Genomic DNA, 18,808 nt, shown 5'->3' with positions numbered 1-18,808 from the left:
TTTGCCTCGGTTCACGACCACAAACTCGGTATACGAACAAGCCAATTTCCCTTTCGGTTTTTGCGCGCCGATGATTTCCACACATGTTGCATTGTTCTCCGTGTGTGCATGCTTTCGCTGTGAAGTCTTTGTGCTCTATTTCATTTCCCTTTCGGTTCATACGTGCCGATTACTGTACTTAAGCACATGTTCAGCCTCTCCCTGTTCATTGTTCTCAGTCAGACGTGCGTGCTTTACCTGTGAACTCTTTGTGCTCTACAGTATTTCGTGTGCTTTTGCAGTTAACCATGGCTTCTAAGCAAGTGAGGAGTGGTGTGGTGAGTGTTGCAATGTTACTTTTCTCTTTTTTCAAATGTTCATTTTTTCCCTGTGCTTAAAACTCATTTAAAAAGAGTGTTTACAGCGATCGGGTTGTAATGCTATACATTGTACCTATGGGAAATAGAGGGTTAGGTTCCCACAACCACAAAAAAAACTGTAATCTTTTGTTAGAATGCTCAAAATACACGTTTCAGCATTGAATTCTTTTAAATATGCATTTTTATAACACACTAACCATGAAATAACCCATAAAACTCAGTTCACAACAGACAATTGGGAACATGCAAAATATTTCAGTTAACATCTCAATGAGAAAAAACACTTATTTACTACTTTCATAAGATGTTTAGACTGGTGAGGTCTCAACATCACCTAGGACACTCTGTCCTTCATGGCTGGCAGATTGGCTTTGAAGATTGTGAAGGACGCACTAGCTTGAAATAATATGTTAGCAACGTCTGCTTTGCGCACTGCTTGATATTCTTAAGCCTCTTGGCATATGGAAGCATAGTAGAGGCAAGTTAATGTTTAAACTTGAGCCTGCAATCAACGATGAGATCAGCAACTTCAATGTCTCTACCAGATGGCTACAGCCAACATTCCAACACAAAGTTAATCAAACACATTTGTTTTCTCACTAAGCCATATCACAGACTTTGCATGCTCGGGCTTAAAGCCCAAAGGACTTCCACTACACTTTGGGGCATAATTACAAGAGAAAAAAAATAAACGGGGAGCACATTACCCTATAACAGTAGGATGAAAAAGACTGGCAAATTGTCTAGTTGGATACTAGCTTGTCCCCAAATTTGCGCGCATTGTGCCTCTCATTTTTTTCTCTAGTGTGCACATTCTTGAAGCCAGGGAATGTACAAAAAAAATAAGACATTACAAATAAAATTGCACAACTGCTTTAAGTCACAAAAGTTAAACATGAGAATGATGAGCACCGACTATAATATAGTAAAACCAACTTAGTGACTTTAATGAGAGTTTTCAAAATTATTCACCTATGAGTTTACAGCAATATCTAATAAAAAGAACACAGCAAAATAATTGATCACAATTCGGTGCTCCTAGATCATTCCATTTCATGTGATTTTTTTGTCTTTAAATAGCAGCAGGGCTTTTCCACTTTATTCGTTCACACACAGCAGGATTTTAAATATTATATGAGTTCCACTCACAGCTCCAGTCAGAAAATTCAATCCATAAATGCTATATTAAAGTTTGATTTTTTGCACATTTTCTAAGAAATGTAACACTATTCCATACACAAAGATATCACACTTTTGCAGGATGTCTATTTCTTCTGATGAATCTGTACATTTCTCTCAAAATCTAAAACTAAATGGTTTCCTTCTAATGACATAGAATCCTATATTTAGATAAATGCTTACAAAATAATCTATCTTACCTCGTTGCTTTGGAAATATTTCATCAGGATGCTATAAAAAAAAAAAAAAAAAAAATTAAAAAAAAAAAAAAATCGGAAAATACTACTTATTACGTATGGTAATACTAAAACATTGAAAAGTAATGAATCGGACAAAAGAACAGTACCTTCATTAGAGGTCTTGCCTTCTTTTCAAACAATCCAGAAGGGAAAAGGTAAGCAATGGCTCTCTGCAGAGAAAAATATACATATTGTATATATTTATAACAGTGTCTCAGAACATCGCCAAAGCACTTGTGCATAAATACATACTGTAACAGATATATTCACCTTTCATAAAAACTCAGCCTTTAAGAAGCAGCAGCTGTCATATTTACCTGTTTATAAATACAGTGCCCTACACTGATTCATAATCTCTACTACTTTAACAAAGTAAATATAGAAGGGCAACACATAAATAGAGCACCTGTTCACATTGAGGGTGGCAATATGGCAGGCCCCATGGGATCAAGAATAATACTGTTACTACTACGAATGTGACAGTGTTTATTGTGGCATCACATATTTAACTATTAAGGTACATAAAATAGCAAACACTATGTGAAAATACATTGTGCGTTTCTTAGTGTTCAAAACTGTGTCAAAGAAGCAGATAAAGCATGTGAAGACAGACTATCAACTGCTAAACTAAAATTAAAAATATCACATTTATTGTGAACCCCTCCTAATTATTAATATACAATAAAAGCAGTACATTCTAACAGCAATCTGGAAGATTGTTCAACCTTTTTTCTGTTTTGTTTTAATACTTGGCAAGTTTCTTTACTGCGGGTAAGCTGCACATCAGTTTCAGACTAGAATCTTAATCACCTAGTAGTAGTATATTTATATGGCAAGTGCATACACAGTACTTTTAAAACTATAAACAACCAACTTCAGAACTAGTTTCTGCCATGCACCAACTGAAGATGGAATATGCTGTGAATCATACAGCTCAGAAAAGGAGGGACATTTTATAGATCCCCAGTAATGAAGCGGAGTCTGTATGTTCACTATGTAATATATAGAGTTTGTAACTACATTTACCTGTGAACTTGTTAATGTGTCTGTGCCAGCACTATAGAGTGCTATATAAAAATAACTGAATTGTTCATATACTACTGTTACTATAAGTAACTCTAAAAAGAAAGCATGGCATTTTAGAAGAAAATCTTTACATTCATTATTTTTTCTCAACACTTCCTGACATGGATTAAGGAAAAAATGAGGTAGGTACTTAGAAATTTAAAGCCAAGGATGTAGGAAGATAAGCAACAATATTGGTTTGTCCTCTTTTTTGCTTTGTGACTAATCCACAGGGACTGGTTAGGCTTCTTGGATTGTAGACATTCTTTATGGATGTTTATTCTAGGGACATTTTAACAAAGCTGACAGCCTTTCTTTAAAAGTTGTGATGAGCTACACGGTTGTGCTGCTGTGTGGACTGCAGGCTGATAGGTTCCAGACAAGAGACATGAACTGAACAGGCAAATTTGAATTGCAAAGTCTTGTGGAGGTCAAATTCAGGGAGCCGTCTGGCACTCTGTTCCACATAAATGAAGTGTTATTAAATGCAGACAATGAAGTTTTTTTTGCTGTTTTTCTTTTAAATTAAGACTCATAAGATTATCCTGTATTTTAACTGACACAAGATTAGAATGGAAGTATAATGGAAATTTTATATTATGAATGTTTAAAGCACTGTATTTAAAATTCTAATTTGTCAACTCTTACTCAAAAATGCACAATAATATACAAAGTTTAAAATGTCTTTAAGTTATAAAACAAGAAAATCACATTGAATTAAAACCTGCTAAATTTAAACTGTTTATTAATGATTTTTTTTGTAGGTGGAGTCTTTAAACTTCTTAAACATCTACTGCAGGAAATACTGAAACTTCAGACTTAAAATGAATTGATAACTGTTTCTGGAAAGGTATCACAACTTTCAAGGAACAATTTCTGGTTTATTTATACTGTGTTCCATTTCTCTGATGCATGTTTTATATCTTTGGCATTAAAAAAAGAACAGTCCACAGAATATTTGCAGGTTTATGGGCTATTTTGATGATTTGGAAAGGATGTTCACTGTACTTTCTGATACACCACTGTGATAGGAAAGGGTGTGCCAAGTAGGGGGTGAGATCAGGTTAGAGTCGATTGTTTGCTTAAGTCTGTGGTGCCTCCTATGTAAGCATTGTTTGATAAACGTCTTGGGGTAGCCGTTTGATGCAAACTGATGGAAAAAATGTCTCATTTTTTTTTAGCATTCTTTGCATCACAGTGGGTGTGAATCCTTCTGAACAAAGTCTTAACACAATTCTATGTATGCAATGAGGGGTGATTGCTAGAAAAGTATAATATTTTGTCCGCACAACATTCCTTACAATAAACACTTGTAATTAAGGTAGCATCATTACCTCTTTCAATTGACACACACACTATATACAATATATTTTTGGAGGTGAAAACAGTGTCAGACAAAGTGATGATTATGAAGCTGGAAACTGACGTTGTGATGATGAATGTTGTTAGTCCATAGGCCCTGCAAGTTGGGTGTGCGATGGATGAAAAAGAAGATTTCTGGAGTGAGTTGGATGAAGTGATGGACAGTGCACCCAAGAGACAGAGAGTGGTGCCTCGAGTAGATTTCACTGGACATGCTAGTGAAGGCAAAAGAGAAGATGAGGAGGTGGTGGGTAGGTATGGTGTCAAGGAGATTATAGTGGAATTTGCAAAAAGGACAGACATGGCTGTGGTGAATACATATTTTAAGAACAGGGAGGAATTTAGGGTGATGTACAAGAGTGGAGGAAGATGCACACAGGTAGATTACATCCTATGCAGATGAGTCAATCTGAAGAAGATTGCAAAGTGGAGGCAGGGGAAAGTGCAGTTAGGCAGCATAGGATGGTGGTCTGTAGGATGACGCCGGAGATCAAGAAGAGATGGAGAGTGAGTGCAGAGCCAAGGATCAAATAGTGGAAGTTGAATAAGGAAGATGGCAAGGTTGAGTTCTGGGAGGAGGTAGGACAGGCACTAGGTGGCAGTAAAGAGATACTAGACAGCTGTGCAGCTATAGCAGAAGAGGTAAGGGTGACAGAAAGAAGGATGCTTAGCATGACATCTGGACAAAGGAAGGAGGAAAATGAAACTTGGTGGTTAAATGGGGAAGTACAGGAGTGTATGCAGAGGAAGACGCTGGCAAAGAAGATGTGGGATTGTCAGAGAGATACAGAAAGTAAACAAGAGTACAAGGAGATAAGGCATAAGGTGAAGGGAGAAAAGGCATATAATGAGTTGTATGAGGCTGGACACTAAGGAGGAAAAATAGGACCTGTACTGATTGGATAGACAGGGGTCCCGAGCTGGGAAAGATGTCCTGCAAGTTAGGGTGATAAAGAATAAATATGGTGTCACACACGTGTGCATAGGAGGCAGCTAAAGGGCTTGAATAGTGACAATTCCATGTCTGACCAAGGGGTAGCAAGGTGCACTGACTTTTTCTCGCAATCCTCTGCAGATCATTCATAAGAACTTCCACAGGGTTCCAGAGCCCATGAGGACGCCACTTCCTACCCAGATGATGTCACTTCCATTTCCCAGGGACGGTGATGATGCCACTTCTGATTCTGTGGGTACGGGTTTTTTTTTTGGGGGGTGTTGGGGGTGCTAGTTGGGTGTGTTTGGGCCTGGTTTAGTTGGGTCGTGACAACGTCACTTCCGTTTCTGCCCGGGGTCGTGATGATGTCACTTCCTGCCCAGACCTTTAAAGCCGCCATCTTTGCCACATATCATCAATTCTGTTTTGGACTTTGAACCAGACACAACTCTACAAAATCCAACCCTTTTTGCAGCCAGGGCATGATATATGGGTGGCTGCCCCAAACCTTTTTATGTCTCCTGTCCATTCTTGTGACAATGGAAACATACTCAGAAGCGAGGAGGGTGTGCTAAGCAGAAGGAAAGAGTATTTTGAAAAGCTGATGAATGAAGAGAATGAGAGAGAGAGAGACGGTTGAATGATGTAGTGATAGTGAATCAGAAAGTGCAATGGATCAGCAAGGAGAAAGTAAGGACAGCTATGAAAAAGATGAAGAATGGAAAGGCCGTTGGTCCAGATGACATATCTCTGGAAGCATGGAGGTGTTTAGGAGAGATGGCAGTGGAGTTTTCAACCAGATGGTTTAATGGAATCTAAGAAATTGAGAGGATGCCTGAGGAGTTGAGAAGTACTGTACTGGTACCAATTTTTAAGAAGAAGGGAGATGTGCAGATCTGTAGTAACTACAGGGGGATAAAATTGAAGAGCCACAGCATGAACTTATGGGAAAGAGTAGTTGAAGCTAGGTTAAGAAGGGAGGTGATGATTAGTGAGCAGCAGTTTGGTTTCATGCCAGGAAAGAGCACCACAGATGTGATGTTTGCTCTGAGGGTGTTGATGGAGTAGTATAGAGAAGGCCAGAAGGAGTTGCACTGTGTCTTTGTGGACCTGGAGAAAACATAGGACAGGGTGCCTCGAGAGGAGTTGTGGTATTGTATGAGGAAATCGTGAGTGGTAGAGAAGTATGTAAGAGTTGTATAAGATATGTACAAGGGAAGTGTGACAGTGGTGAGGTCTGTGGTAGGAGTGACAGATACATTCAATATGGAGATGGGATTACATCAGGGATCGGCTCTGAGCCCTTTCTTATTTGCAATGATTAAGGACAGGTTGACGGATTAGATTAGACAGGACTGCCAGTGGACTATGATGTTTGCTGATGACATTGTGATCTGTTGAGAGAATAGGGAGCAGGTTAAGGAGACCCTGGAGGGGTGGAGACATACTCTAAAAAGGAAAAGAATGAAGGTCAGTTGGAACTGACAGAATACATGTGTGTAAATGAGAGGAAGGTCAGTGGAATGGTAAGGATGCAGGGAGTAGAGTTGGCGAAGGTAGATGAGTTTAAATACTTGGGATTAACAGTACAGAGTAACAGGGATAGTGGAAGAGAGGTGAAAAAGAGTACAGGCATGGTGGAATGGGTGGAGAAGATTTGTGATAGACGGGTATCAGCAAGAGTGTAAGGGAAAGTCTACGGGATGGTACTGAGACCAGCTATGTTATATGGGTTGGAGACGGTGGCACTGACCAAAAAACAGGAGACAGAGCTGGAGATGGCAGAGTTAAAGGCGCTAAGATTTGCACTGGGTGTGACGATGATGGATAGGATTAAGAATGAGTACACTATAGGGTCAACTCAGGTTGGACGGTAAGGAGACAAAGTCAGTGAGGCAAGATTGTATTGGTTTGGACATGTGCAGAGAAGAGATGCTGGGTATATTGGAAAAGGATGTTAAGGATGGAGCTGCCAGGCAAGAGGAAAAAAAGGAAGATCTAAAAGGTTTATGGATGTGGTGAAAGAGGACATGCAGGTGATGAGTGTAACAGAGCAAGATGCAGAGGACAGGAAGATATAGAAAAGATGATCCGCTATGGCAACCCCTAATGGGAACAGCTGAAAGAAGAAGAAGAGGGCTGGGAAACGATTAAAAATATGAACTAATTAATTGTATAATTGTATGGAATTAATCGTGATTAGTCGCATCTAACATTAAAACATGCAACTATAAAATAAATACATAAATCATGAAGTTAATATACACTGAATCAAAACATTAACATATAATCAACACAAAGGAATTTTTAAAGATTTAATGGCATAGTTTAAGCTTAAACAATGACCTGAAACCTGACCATTTAACAAAATACAACTTGAGCAAGTATGACTTGAATTTCAATGCCTTCCTAAAAGGCACTAAGTGATGTGTCTGCGAGTGCCAATCTCCAAGCTGCTTTTTTTTGCCGACATCTCAAACAGTCCTGTTCCTTACGACAGTTTAGCAAGTGTATTGATTTAATGGTTTTGTGGTTGTTAGAATCATGTGCCTTGGGATTTTCTGAGTTACACAAAGTGTGCCACCACAGAAAAACTGTTGGAAAACATCGCTGTAACCACACCTTTGCTCACGGCATTGTAAAAAAGTTCTCTGTAGCAGCTCTCTCACTTAAAAACCGATACCATTCATTATGTGGGTGGTTATGTTGTGTTCTTTGTATGAATTAGCAAAAATATGGCAAACTGAAAGACAGGTAGGGATCATCATTATACTTCTATTTCGCAGAATTTTGTCATTATATGTACTAAGGCAGTAAGCACTGTAAGCTACCTGAGAGAATGGTAAGTTAAATACAGGGGAACTAGAGACTTATTTTGGTTTTAGTGCCACTCAAAGAAAACATATTTTGCATGTATGAGATATGACATTGATTCAATCTTTTTACAGAAACATGACATGTCTTTAGTATTGCTCCAAGACTATCATGAACCCCCCTTCCTCCCAATCCCCTGCACCTTTGTCCATATGTATAAATCAAGGGAATGAACACCAGCACCATGTACTGACATGTGGCATGGTGTTGTGAAATGCATAATTTAAAACTTTTAAATAAAATTTTATTTCTCAGAACTTTTAAAGGTGGTATATAAATATGATACTGGATGTGTATGTAATTCTTTAGGTTCACACTTTTCTTTTTTGTATTATTGTTTCATAATGTTTAAAAAAAAAAAACTTACAAGAAAATACTGCCCTGACCAAAGCACTGCCTGACGCAATTGCCTAGTTGCCGGCCCTGGAAGCAACAATTTTTTTTAACGCATTAAAAAGTCCACATTAATCACAAAAATTTCCCAAGCCTAACATACATACACATACAGTATATATATATTATCTATACATACATACACACACACACACACACACACATAGTTGAAGTCAGACGTTTACATACACTTGGGGTGAATTCTATTTTATAAACCCACCACAGATTTTTATACTGACAAACTATAAATTTGGCATATCATTTAAGACAACTATTATGTGCAAGGCAAAAGTAATTTTTTCCAACAATGTTCACAGATTATTTCACTTTTTCTTGTTACATACACTTTGTTAACTAAGCCTTTGAACAGCTTGGAAAATTCCAGAAAATGATGTCAAGTCTTTAGGCAATTAGACAATTAGCTTCTGATAGCCCATTAGCCTAACTGGAGTAAACGTGGATGTATGTTAAGGCCTACCATCAAAAACAATGCCTCTTTCCTTGTCATAATGGGAAAACCAAAAGAAATCAGCCAAGACCTCAGGAGAAGAAAAAAAAAAAACAAAAAAAAAAAACAGTCAACCTCCACAAATCTGGTTCATCCTTAGAAAGAATTTACAAATGCCTGAAGGTTTCACATTCATCTGTACAAACAATAATATGCAAGTATAAACACCATGGGACCACACCGCTATCATACTGCTCAGAAAGGAGGCACACTCTGTCTCCTAGGGAAGAACGTACTTTGATCTGCACCTTTCGTGTCAATCCCAGAACAGCAGCAAAGGCCTTTGTGAAGTTGCTGGAGGAAACAGGTAGACAAGTATCTATATCCACGGTAAAACAAGTCCTACAGTGGTGTGAAAAACTATTTGCCCCCTTCCTGATTTCTTATTCTTTTGCATGTTTGTCACACAAAATGTTTCTGATCATCAAACACATTTAACCATTAGTCAAATATAACACAAGTAAACACAAAATTCAGTTTGTAAATGGTGGTTTTTATTATTTAGGGAGAAAAAAAAATCCAAACCTACATGGCCCTGTGTGAAAAAGTAATTGCCCCCTGAACCTAATAACTGGTTGGGCCACCCTTAGCAGCAATAACTGCAATCAAGTGTTTGCGATAACTTGCAATGAGTCTTTTACAGCGCTCTGGAGGAATTTTGGCCCACTCATCTTTGCAAAATTGTTGTAATTCAGCTTTATTTGAGGGTTTTCTAGCATGAACCTCCTTTTTAAGGTCATGCCATAGCATCTCAATTGGATTCAGGTCAGGACTTTGACTAGGCCACTCCAAAGTCTTCATTTTGTTTTTCTTCAGCCATTCAGAGGTGGATTTGCTGGTGTGTTTTGGGTCATTCTCCTGTTGCAGCACCCAAGATCGCTTCAGCTTGAGTTGACGAACAGATGGCCGGACATTCTCCTTCAGGATTTTTTGGTAGACAGTAGAATTCATGGTTCATCTATCACAGCAAGCCTTCCAGGTCCTGAAGCAGCAAAACAACCCCAGACCATCACACTACCACCACCATATTTTACTGTTGGTATGATGTTCTTTTTCTGAAATGCTGTGTTCCTTTTACGCCAGATGTACGGGACATTTGCCTTCCAAAAAGTTCAACTTTTGACTCATCAGTCCACAAGGTATTTTCCCAAAAGTCTTGGCAATCATTGAGATGTTTCTTAGCAAAATTGAGACGAGCCCTAATGTTTTTTTTGCTTAACAGTGGTTTGCGTCTTGGAAATCTGCCATGCAGGCCGTTTTTGCCCAGTCTCTTTCTTATGGTGGAGTCGTGAACACTGACCTTAATTGAGGCAAGTGAGGCCTGCAGTTCTTTAGACGTTGTCCTGGGGTCTTTTGTGACCTCTCGGATGAGTCGTCTCTGCGCTCTTGGGGTAATTTTGGTCGGCCGGCCACTCCTGGGAAGGTTCACCACTGTTTCCATGTTTTTGCCATTTGTGGATAATGGCTCTCACTGTGGTTCGCTGGAGTCCCAAAGCTTTAGAAATGGCTTTATAACCTTTACCAGACTGATAGATCTCAATTACTTCTGTTCTCATTTGTTCCTGAATTTCTTTGGATCTTGGCATGATGTCTAGCTTTTGAGGTGCTTTTGGTCTACTTCTCTGTGTCAGGCAGCTCCTATTTAAGTGATTTCTTGATTGAAACAGGTGTGGCAGTAAATCAGGCCTGGGGGTGGCTACGGAAATTGAACTCAGGTGTGATACACCACAGTTAGGTTATTTTTTAACAAGGGGGCAATTACTTTTTCACACAGGGCCATGTAGGTTTGGATTTTTTTTCTCCCTAAATAATAAACACCATCATTTAAAAACTGCATTTTGTGTTTACTTGTGTTATATTTGACTAATGGTTAAATGTGTTTGATGATCAGAAACATTTTGTGTGACAAACATGCAAAAGAATAAGAAATCAGGAAGGGGGCAAATAGTTTTTCACACCACTGTATATCTGCATAACCTGAAAGGCTTCTCAGCAAAGAAGAAGCCACTGCTCCAAAGCCACCATAAAGCTAGACTGCAGTTTGCAATGGTACATGGGGACAAAGATCTTACGTTCTGCAGAAGTGCCCTCTGGTCTGATGGATCCAAAATTGACCTATTTGGCCATAATGACCATTGTTATATTTGGAGGAAAAAGGGTGAGGCTTACAAGCCAAAGCACACCACCCCAACAGTCAAGTCGAGTTGCAAAAGGGACTTCCAAATGGAAAATGACACCAAGTATGCCTAAAAAGTTGTGGCAAATAACAATCCATACAATCAATTCAAACTTAACAAAACCAAAATACAACCCCATCCAAAAGAAAGAGAGGACAGCTAGCCAACAAAGCAAATCTTTGAAGCAGCAAAGAAGGAAGAGTATCCCGTTTCCCCAATATAGAAGCTTATTCTAAAATGTTACCGATTAGATCGTGCCATATTTTTAAAAAGTTTTGAACAGATCCTCTGAGTGAGAATTTGATTCTTTCCCCAATTTCAAATAGTACAGGACATCAGTTACCCACTGACTTAAAAGTGGTGGGTTGGAATTCTTCCAGTTGTGCAAGATAAATCTATGTGCTTGTAGTGAGGTAAGGACAATTACTATTTGTTTGTCCTTCTCCACTTTAAGTCCAATTGGGAGAACACCAAACAGCTGTTAATGGGTTAGGATTGATTGTGACACCAAGGTGATCTGATAGGTATTCAAAGAATTTTGTCCAAAACAATGTTAATTTGGTGCATGCCAAAAACATGTGGCTCAGTAAGGCTGGAGCTAGATTGCAATGTTCACCGGTTGAATCCTGCCATGGAAAAATTTTGGATAGCTTTAATCAAGATAAGTGTGCTCGATAGAAGATTTTAAATTGAATAATTGAGTGTTTCGTGCAGATGGAACTAGAGTGCATTCTGTGCTTGCCTCCCTTCCACTCCTGTTCTGAAATGTTAAGTGAAAGATCCTTTCCCCATTATGCCCTGGGACCTTTGAAAGGAAGAGACTTTAAAATGTTTTCATCAACTGTGGAGATGCTATCCAAGTCTTCAAGCCTGATAAATATTTCTTCTCGAATAGAAATAGTTGGAAGGTGAGGGGAAAAAAGGAGGTTTCATTTGGCAGTTTATAGCTTGAAAGCCGTGGAAAAATTATGTTTAGGAGAAGTGAAATTTGAAGCTTAATGAAGTCTCTAAATGTTTTACTCAGACATTTTACAAGCATTAAATACTGTGTATGTTTCAGGGGGGGGGGGGGGGAGTGGCTGTCATTCTCTGTCTTAAAGTGCTTCCTACATTCGTTCCATATTCTGAGTGAATGAAGGGCAAATGGATTATCAGTGTATTGACAATAGTTTATATTTACCAGAGCACAGAGCATAAAGAAATACTGCAAGATTTTAATTCTATTATAGACCAGGCTTGTATATGTTCATCAGTTTGTGTCAATGTCCAGATTTTTATGGCCTGTATATTTGACGCCCAGTAATAAAATTGAAAGTAAGATTGTGGCCCCTTCTGCTTTAGGTTGTCATAGAGTTGCCCTTTGGATGGGTGGATGTTTTAAATTTCAAATAAATGAGGTTACGATTGAATCTAATTTCTTAAAAAAAAGATTTAATGTATACAGGGAAATAGAAAAAGAAGCTTGCGAAGGATGTTCAACAAAACAACGTTGATTCTCACTGCTAATGCAAGATGGAAGGTGGACTTTCTATTCGCATCTTGTTTGATTTTTTTTTCCAAGCAGACAGCAATATTTTGTTAAAAAAATCTTTACATTGCCTTATAATATTTACCCCTAGATATTTAAACTGATCTACTAAGATAAATGGAAAGGTATCCAGTCTAGCATTGTGTGATATAGCGTTCACTAGAAAAAGCACAATTTTTCAAATTAATTTTGAGTCCAGATATCTTTTGAAAATCTGCTAGTGCTTTTAGCACTGCTGGCACAGAATTTTGTGGGTCAGATATATACAGTACCATATCATCTCCCAATAGTGGTGATAGTTTCTGTTCCAAGTCCTTCCCTGAAAATTTTCTTTATCTCTGATGTATTTTGAAAGTAAACAGCCAATGGCTCGATGGCAATTGCAAAGAACAATGGTGATAGGGGACATCCTTATTGAGTACCAAATTCATCTCAGAAGTAGTTGCAAATAATGTTGTTAATATCAACTGAGGCTTCTGGACTAGTATAAAGTAGTTTGATCGAAGTACCTATGTGTGGGCCGAACACAAACTTGCGCAATGTGGTGAATAGGTAGTCCACAACTGAACCATGTCAAATGCTTTTTTTGCATCCAAAGATAGTAAAATCTCTGGGGTGTTAGATTTAATGGGTGAATATATCATATTAAACAAACGTCAAAGATTAGAAGCCAAGTGTCGTCCTTTAATAAATCTGGTTTGGTCTTGTGATATTACCAAAGGAAGCACTTTCTCAAGCCTTCTAGCTAGAACCTTGGAGAGTATTTTAATATCATCATTCAGGAGTGAGATTGGTCTGTATGATGCACATTGTAGTAAGTCCTGATTTTTCTTAGGAAACATGGAAATTAATTCTTGGCAAAATGTTTGAGGAAGAGTTATATTGTCTTTAGGTTCTATAAATACTGCTAATAATAGTGGTACTAATGTATTTGAAAAATTTTTTTTTTTTTTTATAAAATTCCACTGGGTAGCCATCAGGGCTGACTGCTTTTCCACTTTGAAAGCATCTCAAAATTCTGAGAGTGTTAGAGGTTTATCTAGTTCCAACACTTCTATCTGGAAAAAAGAGCCAAAATTCCAGCAACTTATTTTATGAAGCTTGTGGATGGCTACCCACACATAGCCCAAGTTAAACAATTTAAAGGCAATGATGCCAAATAGTAACAAATATAACCAGTAGGGACAAGGACACTAGCTAAACACAAATCTAGAGAAGAATCACTCAGGAAGGAGTGCAACTGTCTGTGGCCACTACCTGCAAAACCATTCCCCTTTTGGGGGTTGTTGCTGTTGCCTGAAGTTGATTCACAATTATTTATGCTTATTGAACAGACACCAGCCATCAGGTATGTTATACGTGATGACAGGTGGGCACCTGCTCTCACTTGGCAAGGTATTAGTGTTTTCTAATCCATGAATGCTGCCTGTTGCTGTGTTGAGAGATGTTTCATCAGCAGACGACTTTCGAACAACTTCTATGTTAACTCCTAGTAGGCTTGGACCGACAGGCGAAATCAATGGCAATGTCCGATTACTTACAATTCCAATAAACTTTCCTTTACTAAGGATTTGAACCAAGTGATATTAAACATGTAAATACATTATGCTCTTGTATATTGATAAGATATAAATGCACTTCATTTACTTACAGTACACTAGGAAGATTAAATGCTTCTTTGATAGAAATCTACAAATCCAAATATTTTTTCACTTGGAAAAAAATGCAAATTAACAATCTGACGACCTCCTCAGTTATAAGTTGCTCTGGATAACAGCGTCTGCTAAATGATGTAAATGTAAATGTATAAGGTTCAACATGGTAGACGATTTGATAATCAGTGGAAAAAAGACGTTTCATTTATAACATATTATTAGTAAGAGGAGACAAGAGAAGCAGAGGATGTACTATTGCAAATGTGCAATTTTGACAGCTCTAGCCAAAGCTGCAAATCTGCTGCGGTCAGTCTAGATTTATAAACAGACTCAAGAGTGGCGGGATAAACTCCTGCTTGGATCGTTCAATGACTACTGCTTCTGCTGCTGCTGCTCAGTCTCTGTAAAAGGTGATTCAGATTTTTCGGTATTTGCAAAGACTGACACATCTCAGGCTGCTGAGAAGATGTGGGATTTTGAAAATGTATACTCATAAAAAAGCATGTTGCAGCCGGCATCTGGGTTACTGCTACTGGCTGTAACATTTTATCCACTCTTTTTGTAACAAGCAAACCATCAGAGAGCCACTCCACTTGAAAAGAGTGTCGTGCTTGGTGATCAGCTCTGCAAAAGACTTCTCCTACAAATCTATGGCTCACATATCCCCATCAATGCCTTAAAAAGAACTTGATATGGATTATTACAACTGAAAGTGACTCTATTTAATTTTAACTCCAGACTCCTGCAATCTTGGCTTTTTATGTTAAAATCTTGATTTAGCCTCGAACACCCCCCAAAACAAACCCTTAATAATATTGACTATCAACAATCTTTAAAGGGACAATAATTAACCGGAGAATTTTACATATCACCTAACCCTAGTGGACAGACTTGTCTTCTTGTCATAAAACCTATTAAGAACATTCTGTTTACATTTTCAGGCACTTTAGATATTGAGTCAATTTGTTATTCATTATGTTTTCAGTTATGGAGTCCTGGTAATTAATTTTATTAAACAGTTAACCTAAAACCATTCAATAGGGAAACACAGCAGTGAAAATGCTCATAGTCAAATATAGACATTAATACATTAATTGATGGGCTTATTGTATAAGTCAGTTGCTGAAGTTCTGAAATATTTTTTCAATTTTCAGCAGATCATATATTGCCAGACTTTTTGCCTTTAGAAATGAGTAAGGCATTGAGTCTATTTTTATATCTGCTGTGATTTTATGTTAAGTTTAACAGAGATATAATGCACTGAAGCAAAGCACTTTCTATGTTTCTCATTTAGAAAATATTGGTGTGATGAATAAATGTACTGTTCATTCTGACAGGATCCTGAATATAAATGAAACCTATACCACAGTATTTTAGGTAAAACAAAATATTGATATATATCAGCTAATTGCCACATGACCAAAAATTATTGATATATAATTTTAAGCTACCTCACCCAGCCCTACAATGTACACTGAATGATAGTTGCAGAAAACGATACAGCAACTGTTTCTTGACCCAGTAGCTTGCAGGTGCTTGAAAAAGTAAAATCCTTGCTGGGTTTTCATGTTATCACAGTCAGAATTGATAGTCGTATTAAGAGAAATGTGCTAGAAAATTAAAAAGACTTAGGATACAACTTTGTCATGGAAACCACCCACCCTATACATTAGAAAATATGTTGTTAATTTTGACAATACTATATGTGCTCTTCAGAAAATCCAGTACACGATGATATTTAACAGGATTTATGTTTATGTCCTCTAGCTTAAGGAGTATTTTATAGAAAAATGGGCTCCTGATAAATGAGATAAGTGTTTTAGGTATGTGCAGATGTATGATACAGTGCCAAATTAAAAACATTATCAATAGACCTTTTAGTTTAATAAGAATATTGGGATTACTCTACATTTAGGAAACCACATGATTTCAAATAATTAAAAAACAAATCACTGAATGCAGCAAAAAACATGGAATTCTGGATAACCTAGGGTCAGCAATTATAGATTCTTTATATTGCCAAGGGACTGAAAACTGGTGTAAGTAGATATGACAATGGATGCTAAATAGATCTACACTGCTGAAGGTGCAAACTGATCTAACCATGATGCTTTCTTTTCATTTTCTATTTAATGCCATTGCCAAATACTGTATGGAGAATAGTAAACAAAAGGAGGAATGGTTGCAGGTAGTTGAAAGCTATGTACTGTAGGTTTGCTCAAACTGTGGATAGCAACAATTAGCACTGTCTGAAAAGTTTAAATTATCAGCTAATGTGAGGAAGGGATCATTTTTACAATTGGTCATTTGCTGAAGTCTCTTCCCGATGAATCTGTAAGCATTTATGGTGAAATGCCACTACTAACTTTTCATCTAGCACAACTTACATTTTTTTCTTGTTGCAGGGCACAGTTCATATTTACTGGATTTATAATACTGACAACCACCAATATAGGTAGTCCTTTTTCCTGCATTAATAATAGGATATATATGGAAATAATGCCTTGCTAAACAATAACAACAACAAAACCCCAATCCAAATGAAAATACTATCAATTAAGTATATCATGTTCAATAAAAAATACATTTTCTACTGAATAATGTCGACAAGCTGTTAAAGAGATTTATGAAATCATTATTATTATTTATCAGAGTTAGTTTATTATAAATATATATTTAAAAAAAAAATCACAAATCAATTTTCACATACGAAAAAAAAATGAATTTTCATAATTTTCTTTTTCAGAAATGGCATTGATAAACTCTGCAATAAAACACTTAAGATATAAATGTGTAATGTATACATATTTAAAAAATAAAATTCTTTGGTGTCTTCATTACAGATAATTATTATCATTAATGCAGATAATGCTGTCGATCAATTAACTATTAATACTTTAGGTTTTCAAATTGTAAAAAAGAATAAATCCTAAAGGTGTTAAAGTCAAGCTAAATCTATAAACAATTCCTAGAAATGTACATTTCTTATATCAAAAACTGCTTTCTCAAGAACACCCACAATAAAAAGAATTAAGATTAGAGAGCAGAACCTTATTTATAAAGCAAGTGTTTAGTATACAGCCCCTTTCAAAATCAGACATCCTTCTTTTTATAAAAAAAGATATAAAATGAGCACAGTATACTAACAAGAAAAGCTGCGCTAAATTAAGGAAAAGTGTCAGTAGTACTTTTTCTTTTGCCAAGCATTATTTCTAAACAATTTATATCCTTATGTAAGAAGTGGCTGACACTACGGCATTCAACTGCACTAATACTTCAGTCAATGTCTTTGTTTGGGAAAGAAATTGAAATCTTAGTAACATAGAAGTACATACAGCTGAGAAGACCTAAACAGGACTTAACTTAGGAAGAGTCTTATTAAGGAAATCGGGTTGTCCTGAGTAATCCACTATCTACTTAAACCAATAAATAAACAAATGTTCAATATGTCCAGTGATCTGTTAATAACAAATCAAAAAAGGTACTTGTTAAAAGAAGATAATGGTAAGTTTGTTCATCTAAAAAATGTATTGTCTAATATTAATTTGTTCTCATCTCTACACGGGTACAGGGAATAGCTTTTCTTATAAATGATAAATGCAAGCTAAACTTTTAATAACTACTTGTTTGGTTTTTTTTTTAAACTTCATAAAACTATTTATTGCTCCCTAAGTCGTCACTGCAGAATGAGAAGTGACTGTGATATTGACTCGGGAAAAGCAGTGGGTCATGTTTGTTGTCTTTATTAATTAGGTTTCCCAGCTGGGCAGTGGAATGCAGCTGTTTACTTGATCAATGACTTACACAAATGTCATATCTACTGACTCGCTTATAAATTACCAGCAAGTGCAACTAATGTACAGGTGCTAATTTATTTAAACGGGTCTCTACAGCTCGGCACATTTCACTAAAATGCATCTGGCACCTAATGTTAACCGTCAATTTTGTTTAGGCATGCCTGTCCTAATGGCTCTATTCATTAGAAATGAGTGCAGATCATGAAATATGGTGAATAATGATATATCAAATGGAATAGGCAAAGCAAATCAATTAGAAGTATTTACACCCTTAATTGTAAACACAACAGTTTAAATGAGCTATTTTCCTTGCAAAGATGCTAATAATGATTAAATATCCATTTGAAGCCTTCTGCTTCATTCTGTAATGCATCTATTTATTTTCTTCCTTCCTGGCACTTTACAAAAAACTTTGACATTGAAATGAGGAAAGACTACTGAAATTCACATAAAACTCAATGCATACATATTGAAAAATTATCAGACTCTTATCCTGTTTTAACAGATAAATGTCACCATTCTCTTTGCTGAAAGTATAGAGCTAAAGATTTATAAATAATTTCAACTTTCTACATTTAAATATATTCCTTTCATTCTTCATAACTAACTACACATTTAATCCACAAAAGTCAATGAAGCTTTGTTAATCTAAATCGTTTTTTGCTTTGCTTTTTCTTTCTCACACAGCAGTCTGAATTTGTAAAATCCAAACCAGTGTTGATGTATGCATTACTAGCA

The 18,808-nt window shown here is 36.9% G+C and overlaps 1 protein-coding gene and 1 long non-coding RNA gene across 2 annotated transcripts in view; both read right to left on the bottom strand.

Annotated features, from left to right (window-relative positions):
• Positions 1-18,808, bottom strand: part of LOC127527626 (uncharacterized) — a 121,313-nt gene that overhangs the window by 74,229 nt on the left and 28,276 nt on the right. The window lies entirely within an intron of this gene.
• mrps9 (mitochondrial ribosomal protein S9) overlaps positions 1-18,808 on the bottom strand; it is a 96,807-nt gene that overhangs the window by 66,333 nt on the left and 11,666 nt on the right. Inside the window, exons 3-4 of the mRNA XM_028800656.2 lie at positions 1,885-1,947; positions 1,739-1,769 (exon numbers count right to left, since the gene is read on the bottom strand). Coding sequence (XP_028656489.1) covers positions 1,739-1,769; positions 1,885-1,947 — 94 coding nt within the window. The remainder of the gene's footprint in view (positions 1-1,738; positions 1,770-1,884; positions 1,948-18,808) is intronic.

The sequence above is a fragment of the Erpetoichthys calabaricus genome, chromosome 4, assembly GCF_900747795.2.
Source record: "Erpetoichthys calabaricus chromosome 4, fErpCal1.3, whole genome shotgun sequence".
Lineage (NCBI taxonomy): Eukaryota > Metazoa > Chordata > Cladistia > Polypteriformes > Polypteridae > Erpetoichthys > Erpetoichthys calabaricus.
This window is presented reverse-complemented; position numbering and strand designations above follow the sequence as displayed.